The 18,842-nt window shown below is 48.4% G+C and overlaps 1 protein-coding gene across 2 annotated transcripts in view; it reads left to right on the top strand.

Annotated features, from left to right (window-relative positions):
* LOC147673966 (NACHT, LRR and PYD domains-containing protein 3-like) overlaps positions 1-18,842 on the top strand; it is a 428,609-nt gene that overhangs the window by 65,615 nt on the left and 344,152 nt on the right. For both annotated transcript variants that reach the window (XM_086945054.1, XM_086945053.1), the window contains exon 2: positions 3,160-3,227. In XM_086945054.1, the coding sequence (XP_086801180.1) occupies positions 3,203-3,227 (25 nt within the window). In that variant the 5' untranslated portion in view covers positions 3,160-3,202. The remainder of the gene's footprint in view (positions 1-3,159; positions 3,228-18,842) is intronic.

Below are 18,842 nucleotides of genomic sequence, written 5' to 3'. Positions count from 1 at the left end.
TCTAGAGCACGACCGTATTACCACTGTACATCGGTCCTTCACACTTCAGAGGAACCCATGTACACTATGACAGAAATTTACTCTTTATCTTGATAAAGGTGGATAGAAGTTCAACAAACCACCAAAACGCGTCGACGCCCTAGTACAGCGTGATTCGCGGCTCTAATACCGTTGTTGACATAATAATATCCCAATGTGCATAACACCAGTATTTTAAAAGAATAACAGAACACACACCCTGTATTGCACAAATTGTCTGTCTTACTGTTGTTTCTGTCTGTTTTCAGCAATATTGCTGGTCAATATTGAATGTGGATTGTTATTTTACTGTTTTTTACAACCTCTTTTAATCTGTGCCAAGCAGCCAACTATGTTCTCTGCTTTTTTAATTTTACTGAATACAATAAATTCTGCCAGTTTTTTACTCCTAATTTAGTTGTTATAGTTATTGCTTTTTTCTTATTCATGATGTTTATGTAAATGACCTTGTTCAAGGGAATTGCTCTTTTCTATTGGTTGGTGAATGAGCTTGGTCAATGGTTTGTATGTTTTTGCTAGTGAAAGACTTATATGTACGGCATCAACAGTTCCCACTGTCTTTAGTGAATACTGTCACTGTCCATAAATTACAAGGTTTCAGTGTAGATGCAGCTTTTGTTTTTATTCAAAGTACTGTATTTAAAGAAGGAGTGTTATATGTAGCGTTGTCGAGCATTAGATTGTTCTGTTTGTTTTTGATGATAAGAAAGTTAGTGCTGATGCAAGCTGTGTAAGAGAATACAATTGGTTAAGAAGTGTATACTCTCCTCATTTAGGCCCATACCCTGGTTATGAGAAACTCATAATTTGTCCAAAGCAAAATATTGCAAAAGAGTGTACAAATGCAGAAGAAATCACAGGACACAAGGACAAAGTAGAATCTGTTAAGAAGAGACAAAATATTGTAGGTTACCAGGTGGAAAACAGTTCAGGTGTCAACTGCTATGCAAATGTTGTTCTCAATGTACTGTTTCATTTACTGAATCTAGTCAACCAAATTCAACAAAAACCAGATAAGAGATTGCATTTTGCACTGTATCACTTGCTCCAACGTTTACTGACTGAGAAAGCTGCGATACATTCTGCTTCAGGCATTCAAGATCTTTTAGATATATGTAGCGGATCAGTAATGCTTACTCTCAACAGCCAACAAAACGCACAAGAATTTGTTATGGTTATGTTTGGAGTTTTAGAAGGAAATGTAAATATTGATGATTTATTCAGACTGAGTTACTCATGGAACCATGACGGTAAAGATTGTGAATAGTTATCTACCACTCAAAACAATTCTGAGCGTTTTCTCTATTTAACATTACCTGAATCCAAAACTGTGCCTTTTGAGACATTGTTGAAGAAGACTAACCAAAATATGACCTGCCCAAACTGCGGATCAGATGTTATGTCTACGTTACACCTAAGAACAATTGTAAAAATACCTTATAGTAATAAGACAACAATGCAGAACAGATGGTTCCAAATTGGAAACTCAAATTACAAACTGCAAAGCTGGACATATATCTATTTCGGGAAGAACTTTTACTACTTCTGCTATCATCTTTCATGATGGAATTAATACAATCTCTGAACACTACACTGTATATTAAAGAGTGAAACTGGATGGATGAATTGCAATGACATGAACCTTAAATTCAAACCCAAGCTTCCTTTCAAACTACCAGACTTTTGTTTCTTCAACCGAATCACTGAGGAGGAATTCTGGATAAAATAGTGGTATACAGTGTTTTCTTCTACGTTTTACATCAGTCTTTTAGACATTAATTGGCCTCTCGGGGTAGTGTCTTTAAAAACTTCTTCAAAATGTAACAATCCTTTTATTTTCCACAAATGAGTTAATACCACATCTAAATAAAACACTGTCTAATTAAAGTCTGAAAAATGGAAAGTCTTACGTCAGGTAAGAACTGCCCTGAGCACTCTTAGTGCACAACAAGTGCGTGGCTGTAGGTTAACTTGAAGTAAATCACTTGGGCCCAGATGTAGATAAAATAGATTTACCGAATTTTAATTACCGAATTCTAGCGATTCGGTAATTAAAAATCGGTAAATCTTAGGGGTGGATATGTAGGAACATCCAGATGTTCCTTTTACAGAATCGGTAAATATCTGTATTTACCGATTCGGTAAATACCGACCGGTAATGCCCCATTCATTCCTATGGGCTTTGAAGCCCATAGGAATGAATGGGGCATTACCGGTCGGTATTTACCGAATCGGTAAATACAGATTTTGACAAGGGTGCAGGGGGTGTCACTTTGACACCCTCTAGCACCCCCAAAAAAGATTCGGGGGCCATGTGGCAGGCAGGTCTGCCTGTCATATGGCACAGGTGTGCATGCACACATGTGCATGCACACCGGAATCGGTATTTTACCATGAAGTTGGATTTCATGGTAAAATACCGATTCTGTAAGGCTTGTGGGACTCAGAAGAGTCCCACCTACATCTCATTGTTACCGAATCAGTAAAAATACCGAATCGGTATTTTACAGATTCGGTAAATTTACAGATCGGTAAATTTACCGAATCTGTAAAATATGTGGCCCTACATACCATTTTGGGAATCTCGGTCGGTAACGGCCGAAAATACCGATTTTCGGCCGTTACCGACCGACCTACATCCGACCCTTGATGTTTAGTGTTTCAAAATTGTTTATTCATCCAAGTATTTTAGAAATGGTCCAAAAGACAGTGTTCATAAATACATATTCCTTCATATGATTACACTTTTGGTAAAAAAATCCATGATATTCATAACAAATGCTCAGTTTAGGATGACATGAAAACCCCAATGCATTTCGTGCTGGAATAGCACTTCTTCAGGGGGATATATTTCTGAAAAGAAAAATGAACCATATTGTAGATATAATGCTCACTCTAGGTTGAGGATGACAGTACCTTGAATTTGTATAACATTGTCACTACTGCTACCTGAGGCCTCAGCCTGTGAGATACGGGTAACGTCTGTCATACAGTAGGACTTTCTGGCCATAATTCCTTCATTCATGCGTGCAGTCACACATTGTTCTAGGAATGCATTAAAAAAAAGTGTTTGCTAGTCTTACTGTGCTCTGTATAATGTGAAATCATCATGTTTTTCAGACTCTGCAAATGCTTCACTGAAACAGCACCTTGAGGAGAAGAAATGGCTTTCGCAGACACGACTGAAAGTAAGGGAATGTGTGCCGTCATTAGTAGTATAAAAGTTGCTTTGAAGGTTTTGTTGAATGCTACTTCTACTATTCCCTTTCTATATTTCACTCAACATAATGAAGGAAAGGGGAACTCTAATTGGTAAATACAAATATAAGTAGCAGTGCCAGCTTATATGGACTGCACTAGCTCTCCATGTGTGTTCTGGAATAGCACTACATAATTCTTTTTTGTGTGCCATATTATTTCAGCCCATCTTTCACAAAATATACCCTTGTTGTCATATCCATAAGTTGTCCACCCATCTTTAAAGATGGTGGTAACTGGATCACTTCAGACACATAAAGATGTTGTAACATAAATACTGTGCTACGGGGCATTGTAACAGAAAATTTGGTTTACAGGACTTTTCAGGCATATTCCTTGTGCGCTGCAGTCCTAATAGGAACAGCTCCTCGTCAGTTAAAGTTTCTACTGTGATTCCCAATAACATAATCATAAAGTGTTACCTGAATTGTGTTCCTTCATTCTCCAGAGTACGCTAGTAGTCAATCGCCTAAAGGCTATGAAAGGATTTGGGTAGTCTGGAAGGTAATCTCGATTAGCAGAGGTGTAGCTGGTGATGAAAAAACACTGTAATGGCTGTCAAAGTCAAAAAGCTTTATTCGATTTCAAATTTGATAATCATAAAAGCAAGCATAATTAGAATAAATTCATAAATTCCTTACTAAAATTTATAGGGGCATATTTACAAGCCCCTTGCGCCTCTTTTGCGCCGCCGTTCCTGTGCAGGAACGCCTCCTAAAAGTGGCTGAGTGAAATCTACAAGATTTGACTCAGTCACTTTTAGGCCAATGCTGCGTCAAAACCCTGCGCCTGCTTGAAGCAGGCGTAAGGCTTGAGGCAGCATTGAAATAATAGGCCCACCCAGACCATTGCTGGAGCTGCGTTGCGCTTGCGACAAAACTCCAGCAATGCGCCGCTTTTATGGCACAGATGCGTGACGCACCTGTGACGTTTTGGCCCCATGGTGCGCCGCATTGTAAATGCGGCGCATCATGGGTGGCGGAGCTGCGGCGCACAATTACTGGCGCATCCCTGCTAATTTGCAGGGATGCGCCAGTAATTGTAAATCTGCCCCATAGAATCAAGCAGTAAAAAACATATAATGGAAGATATACACTTTAAAAAAGATCAAATGTTAGTTTTAGATACATTATTCATATTCATATACCAGTTTATCATACAGAGATAAAGTTTTTCTTTCTCTTATAGCACTGCTAATAAATAATAAGACGCAAAACACACAAGATGATGGATGGAATGTTGCACAATGGCAAAACATTCACCCCAGTCACAGATCTGGGTAAAATCCATCGATATTTTGCTCACCAAGCCACTCCAGTTCAGACATGGCCATATGCAAATCAGTCTTGACCCAATGCCTCATGGGAACAGTCCAGCCCGAACTGCAAAGCCATGTCTTCCCTGGACCGGAATCAAGCATCCTAGGACCGGTTTCTGGCTATCGGCCGTCTTCAGCCAGGATAGCTTGACTCCAGTGGCTTAGTAAGCAGGGGACCCACGTCTGGGCATACCCTTCCAACATAGGGTGAACAGCAAAACACTCAAGATGATGGATGGAATGTTGCACAATGGCAAAACATTCACCCCCAGTCACAGATCTGGGTACAATCCATTGTTATTTTGCTCACCAAGCCACCCCAGTTGAGACATGGCCATATGCAAATCAGTCTTGACCCTGTGCCTCATGGGAACAGTCCAGCCCGAACTGCCAAGCCATGTCTTCCCTGCCCGGAATCAAGCATCCTAGGACCGTTTCTGGCTGTCAGCCGTCTTCAGCCAGGATAGCTTGACTCCAGGGGCTTAGTGAGCAGGGGACCCACGTCTGGGCATACCCTTCCCACATAGGGTGAACAACAAAACACACAAGATGATGGACGGAAGGTTGCACAGTGGCAACACATTCCCCCCCCAGTCACAGATCTAGGTACAATCCATCGTTATTTTGCTCACCAAGCCACCCCAGTTCAGAAATGGCCATATGCAAATCAGTCTTGACCCTGTGCCTCATGGGAACCATCCAGTCCGAACTGCCAAGCCATGTCTTCCCTGGACCGGAATCAAGCATCCTAGGACCGGTTTCTGGCTATCAGCTGTCTTCAGCCAGAATAGCTTGGCTCCAGTGGTGTGGAGAGCACGGGACTCACGTCTGAGCATACCCGTCCCACTCGGCGTCGCAGTTTGTGCCCCCTGACTGAGTGCAATCTTTTTTAGGCCTGCCATTTCACATACCATGGTATAAGTCTTTGATAAGTTCAGTTTTAAATCTCTCTGCTCCATTAAAGCGACAAATCCATCACTCCGTTTTTGGAGACTGTTTGCAGTTCTAGATATTAACACTGCGTCATCGGCATGTAAGAGCACCAGGGTGACGCAGGATCCAATTTTGGGTGCATCTGCGTCAAAAACTTGGAGCTCTTGATCGATCTCATTAACTAATAGGGAGAAAAGAGTGGGGGCCATCACACATCCCAGTCTAATCTTTCTTTTAACCCCAAACTTGGTGGTGCATTCTCCACCCAACCCAAATCTAACGTCTGAAGTAATTGATGAGTACATTTGTGATAGGTGGACCACTATATCCATTGGAGCACGCATATTTATGCATGGAAAATGCTATTGTCTCCTGTCTTTGTAATCCCTCTAGTAACCCTTGGGCCTATTTGGGTACCGTTGTCCAAGAGAGGAGCCTCTCTTTTGATAATGCACTTTCAGCCCATTATGTGTGTTGCGGGCTGCCATCCTTGTACCAATATTCATGTGCGCTCCAGCCATGTGCTGAAGGGGTTAACTCCATATATCATTGTCAGATATACACTAGACCCCATTACATGCCAGTCAAGTACTAGAACATGTGTGTCCTGAGGAATGAAAACCCAGATATTTAATTTCAATATTTGGGGGTGGCCCAGAACAATTGACATAGATCTGGGAAAGCTCTATCCCCATTGACCACTCCATTGTATAGTTACATCAGCGAAGTTCATGGGGTCTTTGAATCCAAGAGTAGTGGGCAGAGTATCTCATTCACTTGTAATAAGAAGGGTTCTGGCACCAAGAAGGGAATATTTGTTGTATGTATAAAAATGTAAGCAAGAACATAATTTTGTGTCGCACAGCCCTTACCAGTGACAGACATGGGAGTTTTCACCAATATGGTACATTAAACCTGAATCGCTCTAGTTTACCAGTCATTCCTGGTTCCTCTGCATTCCTAGTAATATAGAACTCAAAAATACTGAAAGCCCATTTTGGATATTTATTCCAGCAGCTGAAATTAGACCCTATGTCCAAGCTGTCAATGGGTATAGGGGTGATTTCAAACACTTTATCCAGTAACCAGATGACTCACAATAGTCATTGTGGTTTTTGAGAAGGATTTTTAGATTAGTACATACAAACCAGCCATCAAAATCCAAGCAGAAGAGTTAATTGAGGAAGAATGCGAGCTATACTCCAGCTTGCAATGCAGCCATTCGCATCCCACTATTTGAGTTAATAGTGGAAGGATATGGTCTATATTCCAGCAATAAGTTCATTTCTTTCAAAACACCAATCTTCGTCAATCTGGTTTTTGAACTAAACTTCACAACTTGATGTAGAGTATTTAGGGCTCTATCTTTGCATACATTGTACTAGAGTAGACACAACTTCAATACGTTTCGAGGTTTGATTAAAAAAATTTGCAGTTCAGTTACACAGTATCACCTACCTGTAGCCATTTAAACAGATGAGATTTCATTAACATCCGTGTTCTTCCAGGATAGGGTGACAGTAGTGACAGCTGCAACAGGATAAACTGGCAACCCTGTGGTGGGAACAGTAGGCCATATCGGCTCTTGGGCATCTGACAAATGTACGCTTGCATGGTGCCATTTGTTGGCAAGGATATTGTTGTAGGTAGATTAGGTAGGCAGCAAGAAACGTCTTCAGTTATTAAGATAGATTTATTAAGTTACAAGATAAGATAAGACAGCAGAGCAGTAAAACCTCAAAGCTGACCAGACCAACTGCCAAGGCTGGAATTCCCACACACCAGATAGAATACTCTTAGGTTAGAAGATAGAAACACTAAGAAAGGACTACAGACACCAAGTAGCCATATTGAAGAAAGTCTAAATATACAACACATCTTCTCCCTTTACAGATAAATACAAATGAAAGACTCAAACACATAGTAAGAGTTAAAGCATGGAAAACAAGAAGAAAACATATAACACGTAGGTGGTCAGCGACCTCATGAACTTCCAGAACACAAAGGAAGAGAATCAGGATCAAGATGAGAATGATGATGAAGATCATGATGACCACCTATTGACAAAACATGAAGAGCCAATCTACTCTCTACGATCCGTCATTGTGGCCATCAAAAACGGAAATAGACAGTTTACTTTCCCAGATCAGTGTTTGTCTGTCGCAGCTTCTCGCTTATTTTTGAAGATAGAACAGTTTAACAAGTGCCTCAATGGATCAAAAGTTCCGGAAGGTTGTTCACGTAGAAAAATTTAAAGCCAGATCTGGTGTCTCGGTTCTGGTTCTTTTTTTCTGGGTGTGAGCCTCTAGTTGTGATTCAGGTCTCTGAGTTTCCTTTAAATTGTATTTCTTTTGTGGACAAACAGTCTCAGTACTGTGGGCTATGAGCCTGGTTTAGAACTTGGAACATTTATCCCGGTTCAGAGGACCGCCCTGTCACAATTTTCTGATGTGGTACTGGAACTCCTGTCCTGGTTCTAGGAACCAGCCTGTCACGAAACTCAGTCTTGTCTTCTCCCGGTCCTGGGACTTCCTTTATCCACTCCCGGTACGGATTCTGGGGCCTTTGTCCCCTCCCGGTCCTGGGACATCTTTCGTCCTCTCCCGGTACAGATTCTTGGACCTTTGTCCCCTTCCGGTCCTGAGACGTCTTTTGACTTCTCACGGTTCTGGGACCTTTGTCCCTTTCCGGTCCTAAGACGTCCTTTGACTTCTCCCGGTTCTGATTCTGGGACCTTTGTCCCCTTCCGGTACTGAGACGTCCTTTGACTTCACCCGGTTCTGATTTTAGGATGTTTTGTCATCTCCTGATTCTTGCTTTGCTGGTCTTGGGACTCGCTTTGTCCTCTCCCGGTTAAGGTCTCACTCCCCCAGTCCTTTGTTTTCTCTGAATTGAAGTTTGAGACCCAATTCTACTTCCTGGTTAAAATTAGATTCGTATTCCACTTGCTATAGTTTTCTCCATGTTAATTTTGAAGTACACATTGCCACTTTTCAAAATTTACCAGTTGCGTTCCTTTTCATGCTGTATAAAGTCTATTAATCCTTCTAAATGGTGGCATCACTTTTAAGACTTCCAGTTGGATTTTCCCTTATCTCTGCTACGCTTACTTAAGAGCAACTCTCTCCCAAACGCTGAAATTAGATTAATCTTGTCGTGAAGCTGAGTTAACCACCCTAATTTTGAAAAGATTGCTGTAAAAGATTTTGTTGCCTAATATTACTGTATCTGCACTCTTGTTTGATGCCTCATGACTGTATGCGCTCAAGCTTCTTCACATGTAAATTCCAAGTAATGCAATAATAATTATTGATTTCACATCTTGCTCTCAAGTCACTGGTGCTGCTTGAGATTCGTTTTGAGAAACAATTCAGTATCTAAATTGTGGCTTTGTAATTCCAGATTTAATGAGAATAAACCACACATCAAAATATCACAATGACCACAAGGTGGCACTCTTCTCAAAGGTTTGATATCGTTACTGTCATTAAAATGCACTTACGAGTGAAGACAACATCAAGGTTTCTCTCTTATATATTCTTTTCCAAAGTGCACCCATTCGATAATGTCAACATTAATCTATACTGTTTCTTAACAACTGGGCAGTGCTGGTGATGCTTAATGTGCACTTTATGTTTCTCTTCCAAAATACACACGCATAATACTGGCAGTGCCTGCGCTTAGAAAGTCTTTTGAAAACATGAGTCAATGATGTAGAGAGCCACTCGGGCTCTCTCCTACTTGTATCCCTTTGCCTGCATGCACGCACGCACACCCCAGGGCGGGCTCGCGCCGGGGGTATAAATAAACATGCGGAAGACCGCTCGGGGTCTTTCCGGCTAACCCTATGACCAGAGTGTGTGTAGTTATTTCCAGTGTCACTCACCCTCGTGTGAGGCCTTGTTGCAGCGCCACATTGGCGACGAGGGTGGCACAGTGTCGCCTGCCTCCAGCTGCGGTGCCCACCCGCGTTGCTGTGCCGAGCCCCTAATCCTGAGACCCGCCCACGCGTCTCCTGCGAGGGAGCGCCTTCAGCTGGCCGGGCTCGAAGGGTGTCGGCGTGCTGCCTGGAGATCCTGCGGGTGAGTCTGCCATCTGCCCCGCTTGCGCGACACCCATGTGTGTCTCCCACCCGGCCTGCGCGGAGGCGTGCACCCTGGGGCGGGTCCCCCGCCCGCTGCGAGGGAAGTTCTCTGCACGCGGCTGCACCACGTGGCCCGGCGAGGCCCATCGCGGCCCACCCCCTCCTCTGCAGAGAGCGCGTGCACTGCTCACAGAAGACCGCGTGTGAGCCCAAGCCTCTGCCACAGCGACATCGCGCTGAGCTACTGCGCGCACCGTTCACCACTGCAGGCTCCCAGCGGAAACAAGCACTGGCAAAGGCAAATCGCCTCCTACCCTCACCAAGCTTCCAAAGCACTCGGCCTGCAACAAACTTAGTCGACAGGGAAAAAGGCCACATCGCTCGCATGGTGATTCACACCGCAACAATCATTGGCAAAACCAAGTGACTTTTACACGAGCCATAAAGAAAACATCATACTGCAGTGACAGAGCACAGTCACCACATAACACCACGACACCGGAAAGTTCCAGGACCACACACTTAAGGCCACACCATGAATACAGTCGCGACAGGAGCGGCCCAGGACGGGGCGGGTCAGAACCCACCTCCAGCAGTCCAGCCGCCGCCAGTGGTACCAGCACCACAACCACAGGCCCAAGCCCAGGCAGGAGCCCCCATGCCAGCGGCGCCTGCCCACTTCCACTCGGGCGCGGCGCCCATTCCACCCTTCAGCGAGACAGCAGACCCGGCTACAGCGGCGCTTAGGTGGAAGGCGTGGGTCGGGAGGCTCAACCTCTACTTTAAGGGCACCAGGGAAATGGATGGTACAGTGAAGAGGTCGCTCCTCATATTATACGGGGGACCTGAAATCTACGATCTGTTTGAATCACTCCCCAACACAGGGCCTGAGCACGACTACGATGCCGCGGTCGCGGCTTTAAACGCGCACTTTGACCCCCAGCTCAATAATGACTTTGAAAAGTTTAAATTTAAACGCGCCTGGCCGACTGACTCCGAGTCGGTTGATATGTACTATGCCCGGCTCCGCCGGCTCGCAAGCACGTGCCCGTTCAACAACCCACGGGAGGAAATAAGGGACCAGATCATAGTGGGGTGCAAGTCAAAGCTGCTGAGAAAGCTAATCCTCAGACAACCGGGCATATCGCTCGACGAGATACTAATCCTAGCCAGGTCGCACAAATTGTCTGACGCCAGGGCGGAGGAAATGGAAGCAGCGTTACGCACGCCGGTGATTGCCCCGCCTACTGTGAGAACAACGCCGATCAAGGAAGAAAGAGTTGACGCGATACAGAGGAGATTCCCACCAGCGAGACAATGGAACACCCCGCCGAGAGGGAACCAGTGCGGATATTGCGGAGAAGATCACCCGGCCACGGCCACATGTGGCGCGAAAGGAAAAACGTGCCTCAAGTGTGGGCGCATGAACCACTTTGCTGCCGTCTGTCGGGGAGGGAAGTTCAGGTCAGCCGGTCCACGAGCCAGGGCAGTGACGCAGCGCATCCGACAGCTGTCCCTCGACCACGAACCGCCTCCTCCGGACACTCAGGCCCAGGAAAGACGACCAAGGTACGAGGACGACGAAGTATACGTCGTCTCTTACGTAAGCAGAGCGTCCACAAGAAGGAGGCCGCCGCCCATGTGCTTCATAGCAGTAGATGGCACCGAAGTCAATGCCCTAATAGATACGGGGGCGTCCGTGAATGTCATGGACTCGGACCAATACGAGAAGATGTCTCCGAAGCCCATACTGACACCCTCCGTAGCGAGGATCTACACCTACGGGGGCACAGAACCGCTACCACTAAGAGGAGTAATTCAAACGACGGTAGTCAACGGCGAGTATTCCACTGAAACCAAATTTCACATCACTGAAGGAAAGAAAGGTACACTTCTGAGCTGCCACACGGCAGAGGACCTCGGCCTGGTATTCTTTGCCAATCAAGTGCATCAGACGCATGCGGATTTCATGCTGAAGGACTTTCCGGAGCTGTTCAAGGGCCAAGGAAAACTAAGGGGGCGAAAATTCAAGCTGCACATAGACACGTCAGTCAGGCCTGTAGCACTCCGACACCGGAGGGTGCCCTTCAACTTAAGGCCACAGGTCGAAGAGGAGCTCCGGAAGCTCGAAGACCTAGGAGTAATCGAGAAAGTGTCGGGCCCGACACCCTGGGTCTCCCCGCTGGTAGTCGCACCAAAGCCGAAGCAGCCAGGGGCAATCCGACTATGTGTGTGTACATGAGGCTACCCAATACGGCCGTCAAACGCGAAAGGCATATCACCCCCACCATGGATGATATAGTAGCAGACCTAAACGGGGCAAAATGGTTTTCAAAGTTAGACCTTAACTCAGGTTACCATCAGCTCGAGTTGGAACCAGCCAGCAGGTACATCACCACCTTTTCGACCCACGTGGGGTTGCGACGCTACACCCGGCTCAGCTTTGGTGTCTCCTCCGCGGCGGAGGTCTTCCAAAATGCCATTCGAGAAGTACTATCGGGACTGAGGGGGGTGATCAACCTCAGCGATGATATCTTGGTGTACTCCGCGACCCTAGAAGAACATCACATCAACCTGAGGGCAGCCCTTCAAAGACTTGCGGACAGTGGCCTGACCCTGCACCGAGCAAAATACTCCTTCTACCAGGAGTCAAAATACTTTTTTGGATACATCTTCACGAGGGAGGGCCTGAAAGTAGACCCCAAGAAAGCGGAGGAGATCAAGGCCGCCAGCACTCCCAGAAACCCAACTGAAGTACGCAGCTTCTTGGGCATGGCCACTTATTGTTGTCAGTTCATACCCAACTTAGCCGCGATCGCAGAACCTCTCAGAGCCCTCACCAGAGCTGACCAGAAGTGGGACTGGACTGGAACCGCAAACAAAGTGTTTCAAGCAATCAAGGCCAGCCTTCTGGATGACACCACCATGGCCTACTTCCAGCCACGTCGCCGGACCGAGTTAATCGTCAACGCCAGTCCCGTGGGCCTGGGAGCGGTACTCCTGCAAGAATACGGACCCAAAGAGTGGAAGCCAGTTGCATATGCCAACAAAGCACTGTCGGACATCGAAACCAGATATGCGCAAATAGAAAGAGAAGCCCTGGCCATCAAGTGGGCATGCCAGCACTTTCACCTCTACCTCTGCGGGCAGGAATTCACGGTGGTAACTGACCACAAGCCACTGCTACCCCTCTTTGCGGGGTCATCCCGGCTAGCACCCCCACGCATTGAACGCTGGGCAGTCCAGCTGCAGGGATACCACTTCAAAATCGTGTTCCACCCAGGGGCCCACAACCCGGCCGATTACCTGTCCCGGCACCCGGACGTCATCAACCAGTATCCGCCCAAAGAAGAAGGCAGGGAAGTCGAAGAATTTGTCCACATGATCACGCAGGCTGCGTGTCCGGAGAATATGTCACTCAAGAAATTGGAGAAGCAACCGCCGTGGACGAGACACTGATGAAAGTTCGCCGAGCTCTGGATGAAAACCGATGGGCCCACTTCCTCGATGGTGCCTTGAGCCTCCGGCCGGAGGTGAGCCACGCCCGACAACAACTGTGGCAGGTACGCAGCGAACTGAGCGTGGGGGATGAAGGAATCATCTTACAAGGACACCTCATCGTCATACCGGAAAGCCTCCAACAGAGAGCCTTGAGTTTAGCGCACGTGGGACATCAAGGCATGGCCAAGACAAAAGCACGTCTAAGGAGCAAAGTGTGGTTTCCCGCCATGGACAACCAAGTAGACGCCATGATACGGTCCTGCCATGCTTGCACGATCACGGGCGGAGATCCAGCCCCAGCACCTGTTATCACGGAGGAAGCACCTCAGACACCCTGGACACACCTCAGCATAGATTTTGGCAGCTTTCCGGACGGAAGACACATGCTAGTTTTAGTCGACTCGTTCTCAAAATTCCCAATAGTTGAAGTCATATCGTCAACTGCATTCCCGCAAGTCAAGAGGGTGCTGAGCCACGTCTTTGCAACGATGGGGCTCCCGGAGGAAATCAAGTCCGACAACGGACCCCCCTTTCAAGGGAGAGAATTTCAGTCATACCTGGAGACCCTTCGGATCAAGCACAGAAAAATCACCCCGCTGTGGCCCCAGGCAAATGGGGAAGTTGAAAGACTAATGCGAACATTGAACAGAGCCCTCCGGATTTCGGTGGACAACGGGGAGGACCCGGAAACAGCCCTTGACCAATTCCTAGGAGCATACCGACAAACACCCCACTCAACGTCAAAGTGTGCTCCTGCCCATGTGCTGTTCAAGTGGGCACCCCGGGACAGCATCCCGACCGACAGCACTTGGGTGCCAGCGGAGAGAAATGCTGAGACCATTCAAGCCAGGAGACAGAACACCAACATAAAGGCAAGCGAACATCGTCATGCCAAAGTACCCAACCTAAAAGAAGGAGACTTGGTGGTCGTCAAAGACCGCCATCCAGGATGGAAATTCCGAACTCCGTTCGAGTCGGAAGTGTGGAGAGTGGACAAGATCCAAGGGACAATGGTAACGGCGAAACGGAATGGACAAGTAGTGACGCGGAACGTGTCATGCTTCAAGAAAGTAACCGAGACAACTGTAGGACAAAGAATCGAAGAAGGAACGGAAGCTGGGGAATATGAAGATCTGGACCTCGGCAGGAGCCCCCCAAGGTCAACAGTGATACAGCAACGGGGTGAGAGTCCACCCAGGCCGACACCACAGAACCCGGTCGCAGAGCAAGGTCGACCAAGGGCGACTGGTGTGGGTGAAATACACTGGGGCAACCCCGGCCGGGGTTGTCGAGCCACCATGTGCCCGAAAACCAAGAAACAGTCTGAGGCCCAACCCGAGACCTAACCTGCGTCTGAGAGACTTTGCCTGGACATCGCCATGAAACGAAGTCCGGCGTCTGCAGCGTGAACAGAACTAAATTGAAGGAGGGATGTAGAGAGTCACTCGGGCTCTCTCCTACATTGTATCCCTTTGCCTGCACGCACGCACGCACACCCCAGGGCGGGCTCGCGCCGGGGGTATAAATAAACATGCGGAAGACCGCTCGGGGTCTTTCCGGCTAACCCTATGACCAGAGTGTGTGTAGTTATTTCCAGTGTCACTCACCCTCGTGTGAGGCCTTGTTGCAGCACCACAAATACTTCTTGATAGCGTGATAGTGATTTAAAACAGCTGCCAATGCTTAAAGTGGATTCACTTTAATGGCAAAATACACAGAATAATACCGGCGGTGTTGTGCTTTGCCAGTCTTTTTTTTTTAAACGTGGGTCCACTTACCAGCATCTGATACCGGCACAACTGCGTGTGAGGCAAGCAACTACACGTGAGCCACACTGTGTGTGAGGAAATACCCACAACATAAAACTCACTCTTCACCCAATTAGGATCGGTGTTGCAGTAATTAATAGAATGTGGCCACTGTAGTGTCCTGCAAGGACACAGTCTAGTTGTTTTCTTGTGACCTCACACTGTGCACCCACCCACCACAGACGTCACTGGGTCAGGTGACGCTGAGAATAAAAGAGGCCGAGCGCACGTGCTCGTGGCCAGAGTTCTAATCCCCAACTGGTGTCCTTTTGTCGGTCATTTGGTCCACCATGCGGGCCTAGGGCCCCATCACCACATTGGCGACGAGGCGGTAACGCTAGCCACGCGTGCCGTGGCTGAAGATCTTCGAGGAAAAAAGAAAGGGGAGCTGCCAGCAGTAAAGGCACACCCCCCTAAAGAATGAGCCGGCCGCCGAGAGGCCCACGAGGCGTGTGACGAGCCCCGGGGCCAGAGAAGGAAAAGAGATGACTGGGAGCCGACCCCGCACCTAGTGAGACCATTGTCAGCTTCCCCCCCTTCGCTAGTCAAGTCAAGTCAAGTCAAGTCAGATAATTTATATAGCGCACTACATACCCAGAGGGTCTCAAGGCGCTTAGAAAGGGGAGGAGGATTACTTGTCAAATATCCACGTTTTAAGTTGTTTTCTGAATGCTAGGTGGTTCTGGGTAAGGCGAAGGTAAGCGGGGAGTGAGTTCCATGTTTTAGCAGCTAGGTATGAGTAGGATCTGCCTCCCACGGTGGTCTTGTTGATGCGAGGTACAGTAGCGAGGGCTTGGCTGGAAGAACGTAGTTGGCGGGAGGGGGTGTAGAAGGACAGTCGTGAGTTAAGGCATTCTGGTCCGATGTCGTAGAGTGATTTGTGTGCGTGGGTTAGCAGTCGGAAAGTGATTCTCTTATTGACGGGTAGCCAGTGGAGGTCTTTCAGGTGACCGGAGATGTGTTCGTTGCGCGGTATGTCTAATATGATCCTGGCTGAGGCGTTTTGGATTCGTTGGAGTTTCTTCTGGAGTTTAGCGGTAGTACCTGCGTAGAGGGTGTTTCCGTAGTCCAGTCGGCTCGTGACCAGAGCATGGGTGACTGTTTTCCTTGTTTCGGTGGGGATCCAGCGAAAAGTTTTTTTGAGCATGCGGAGAATGTTGAAGCAGGATGAGGATACGGCGCTGACTTGTCTGTTCATTGAGAGTGAAGAATCCAGGATGACGCCTAGGTTCCGTGCGTGGTCTGTCGGGATGGGTGCTTTTCCAAGGGCTTCCGGCCACCAAGAGTCGTCCCATGCAGAGGGGGATGTGCCTAAGATGAGGACTTCTGTTTTGTCTGAGTTCAGTTTCAGACGGCTTTGTTTCATCCATTCGGCAACTTCTTTCATTCCTTCGTGTAGGTTAGTTTTGGCTGTGCTGGGGTCATTGGTGAGGGAAAGGATTAGTTGAGTGTCGTCTGCGTAGGAGATGATGTTGAGGTTGTATTGGCGTGCGATGGCCGCGAGGGGGCTCATGTATACGTTGAAGAGGGTGGGGCTGAGTGAGGACCCTTGGGGTACGCCGCAGATTACTTCAGTGGCCTCGGATTTGAATGGTGGAAGGCGGACTCTCTGGGTTCTTCCGGTGAGGAACGAGGTGATCCATTCAAGTGCTTTTCCTTGTATTCCGATGTTTCTGAGGCGTTGTAAAAGGGTGCTGTGGCATACTGTGTCGAAGGCTGCAGAGAGGTCGAGGAGGATGAGTGCGACTGTGTCTCCATTGTCCAGTAGAGTTCGAATGTCGTCTGTTGCTGCGATGAGGGCGGTCTCAGTGCTGTGTTTTGCTCGGAAGCCAGATTGTGAGGAGTCAAGGGATTTGTTGGCTTCGAGGAAAGCGGCGAGCTGGTTGTTGACAGCTTTCTCGATGACTTTGGCCGGGAATGGAAAGAGCGAAATGGGGCGGTAATTTTTGAGTTCGGTGGGGCCCGCTGTGGGTTTTTTCAGAAGGGCGGTGAGTTCAGCGTGTTTCCAGTTTTCCGGGAAGGTTGCGGAGTTGAAGGAGCAGTTGATGACGTCTCGGAGGTGCGGTGCTATGACGGAGTCTGCTTTGTTGAAGATGTGGTGAGGACAAGGGTCTGTGGGGGATCCTGAGTGGATGGAGTTCATCAGGCGGATGGTGTCCTCAGTGGAGATTGGGTTCCAGTCGTTAAGGGTGTTCGCGGGGGGAGAGTGTTCAACATATGGTTGGGTGGGTTGGTCTTCGGGTTGGTTGTCGAAGCTGTTGTGGATGTCAGCAATCTTGTTGTGGAAGAATGAGGCTAGGGAGTCGCAGAGGGCTTGAGAGGGGGTGATGTCGTTGGAGTTGGCCGAGGGATTGGAAAATTCCTTGACGATGTTGAAAAGTTCCTTGCTGTTGTGGGCGTTATTGTCAAGTCGATCCTTGAATGCTGTTTTCTTGGCCTTTCGGATTAGTTGGTGGTGAGTGCGGGTAGCGTTTTTGAAGGCGTCCTTGGTGTTAGTGGTTGGGTCTTTTTTCCAGGCCTTTTCAAGGGAGCGGCAGAGTTTCTTGGACTTCTTAAGATCGTCGTTGAACCATGAGGCCTTCTTGTTGCCAGGTTTGCTTTGACGTTTTTTCAGTGGAGCTAAGGTGTCGGCGGTGTTGGATAACCATAGGGTGAAGTTGGCGGCGGCTTGGTCTGGGTTAGAAGAGTGGGCTGGGGTGTTTTGAAGGAGCGATGAGGAGATCTGGTCGATGGTGATTTTGTTCCAGTTTCTTTGCAGAGTTGGTTGGAGGTGGTTGATGGGTTTAGGCTTGTTGTAGGTGATGAAAGAGACAAGCGGACCGGCCAGAGCCCACCTGTACCGGCCACAATTGAGCCTGTGCCCACGTGGATCGACCGGAGTCCACCCACATGCAGGAGGAAGGCCCGTAGGCCGGAGGTGAGCCCGGGCGCTGACAATGCCCTTGGGGGTCACGCGCGCCTGAAGCGACCCCCTTCTGACTGTGTATTAAGCGGAGCCCACCCGCATAGCCATGGTGACCTGCCGAGGGCAATGCGGCCGTCAGTGAACACTATACATTGAAGCAGGACCAGCGGAGTCCACCCGCGGCCTGCCTGCAGCGACCCCCGCCGCGCAGCGTGTAACTGAAGCTGCTGCGGCAGTGGGGGAATGAGCCCGCAGCGTGCCGGGCTCTGGAAAAAGTAAAGCGGAGCCTACCCGCTATAAAGAGAACTTTGCCCCGCCGGAAAGAGCGCTAGACCCTACAGAATTGATAGCACGTGGGGCCGGACTGCGATAATGCCGGCCACCGCTGCCAAATGCTGAAAAGTGAGGGAGCGTGTACGGCCACAGCCCCCCCTTCTTCTGTGCGCACAGCCGAGTGAGGCTGTCGCGGTGGAAGAGGGGGTGAGAAATGACAGAAGCAGACAGCCCCGAGAGTAGCCCGACCCTCCCCCACCCCGTGCAGCGTGTGAGGAGAGAAGCTGCAGTGGCAAGGGGTGGAGGAGAAGCAAGAGTTGGACCAGTGTCGGCCCCAAGCGGGGAAAGAAGCAGCCCGCCTCACGTTCCAGTGCCCAAAAGTGTGTGTATGCCCGTAAAAGCGGCCCGGACAACAGCGCTGACACCCCTCCCCCGCCGCACAGCGTGTGACAAAGAACAATGGCAGTATCTGAACTATGCCCATCTGAAGCGAACTGTCCCCAGCCCTTCTCCGCCCCCGCAGTGCATAGAATGAGAAGCTGCTGCGGGCGGAAGTAATAAGGAAAGAACCACCGGCGGAGCGTCACTGACAACCCCCCCACACACACACGATCAGTAGAGTGCAATGCCCACTGCGAAGAGCAGGAAGCACCTGAAATCAAAAGAACAACTCGCCTTAGTGAAAGGGATCCTTCCAGGGATCCAAGAATGGAAAATGAGCAC

This window comes from Lissotriton vulgaris, chromosome 12 (assembly GCF_964263255.1).
Source record: "Lissotriton vulgaris chromosome 12, aLisVul1.2, whole genome shotgun sequence".
In the NCBI taxonomy this organism is placed as follows: domain Eukaryota; kingdom Metazoa; phylum Chordata; class Amphibia; order Caudata; family Salamandridae; genus Lissotriton; species Lissotriton vulgaris.
This window is presented reverse-complemented; position numbering and strand designations above follow the sequence as displayed.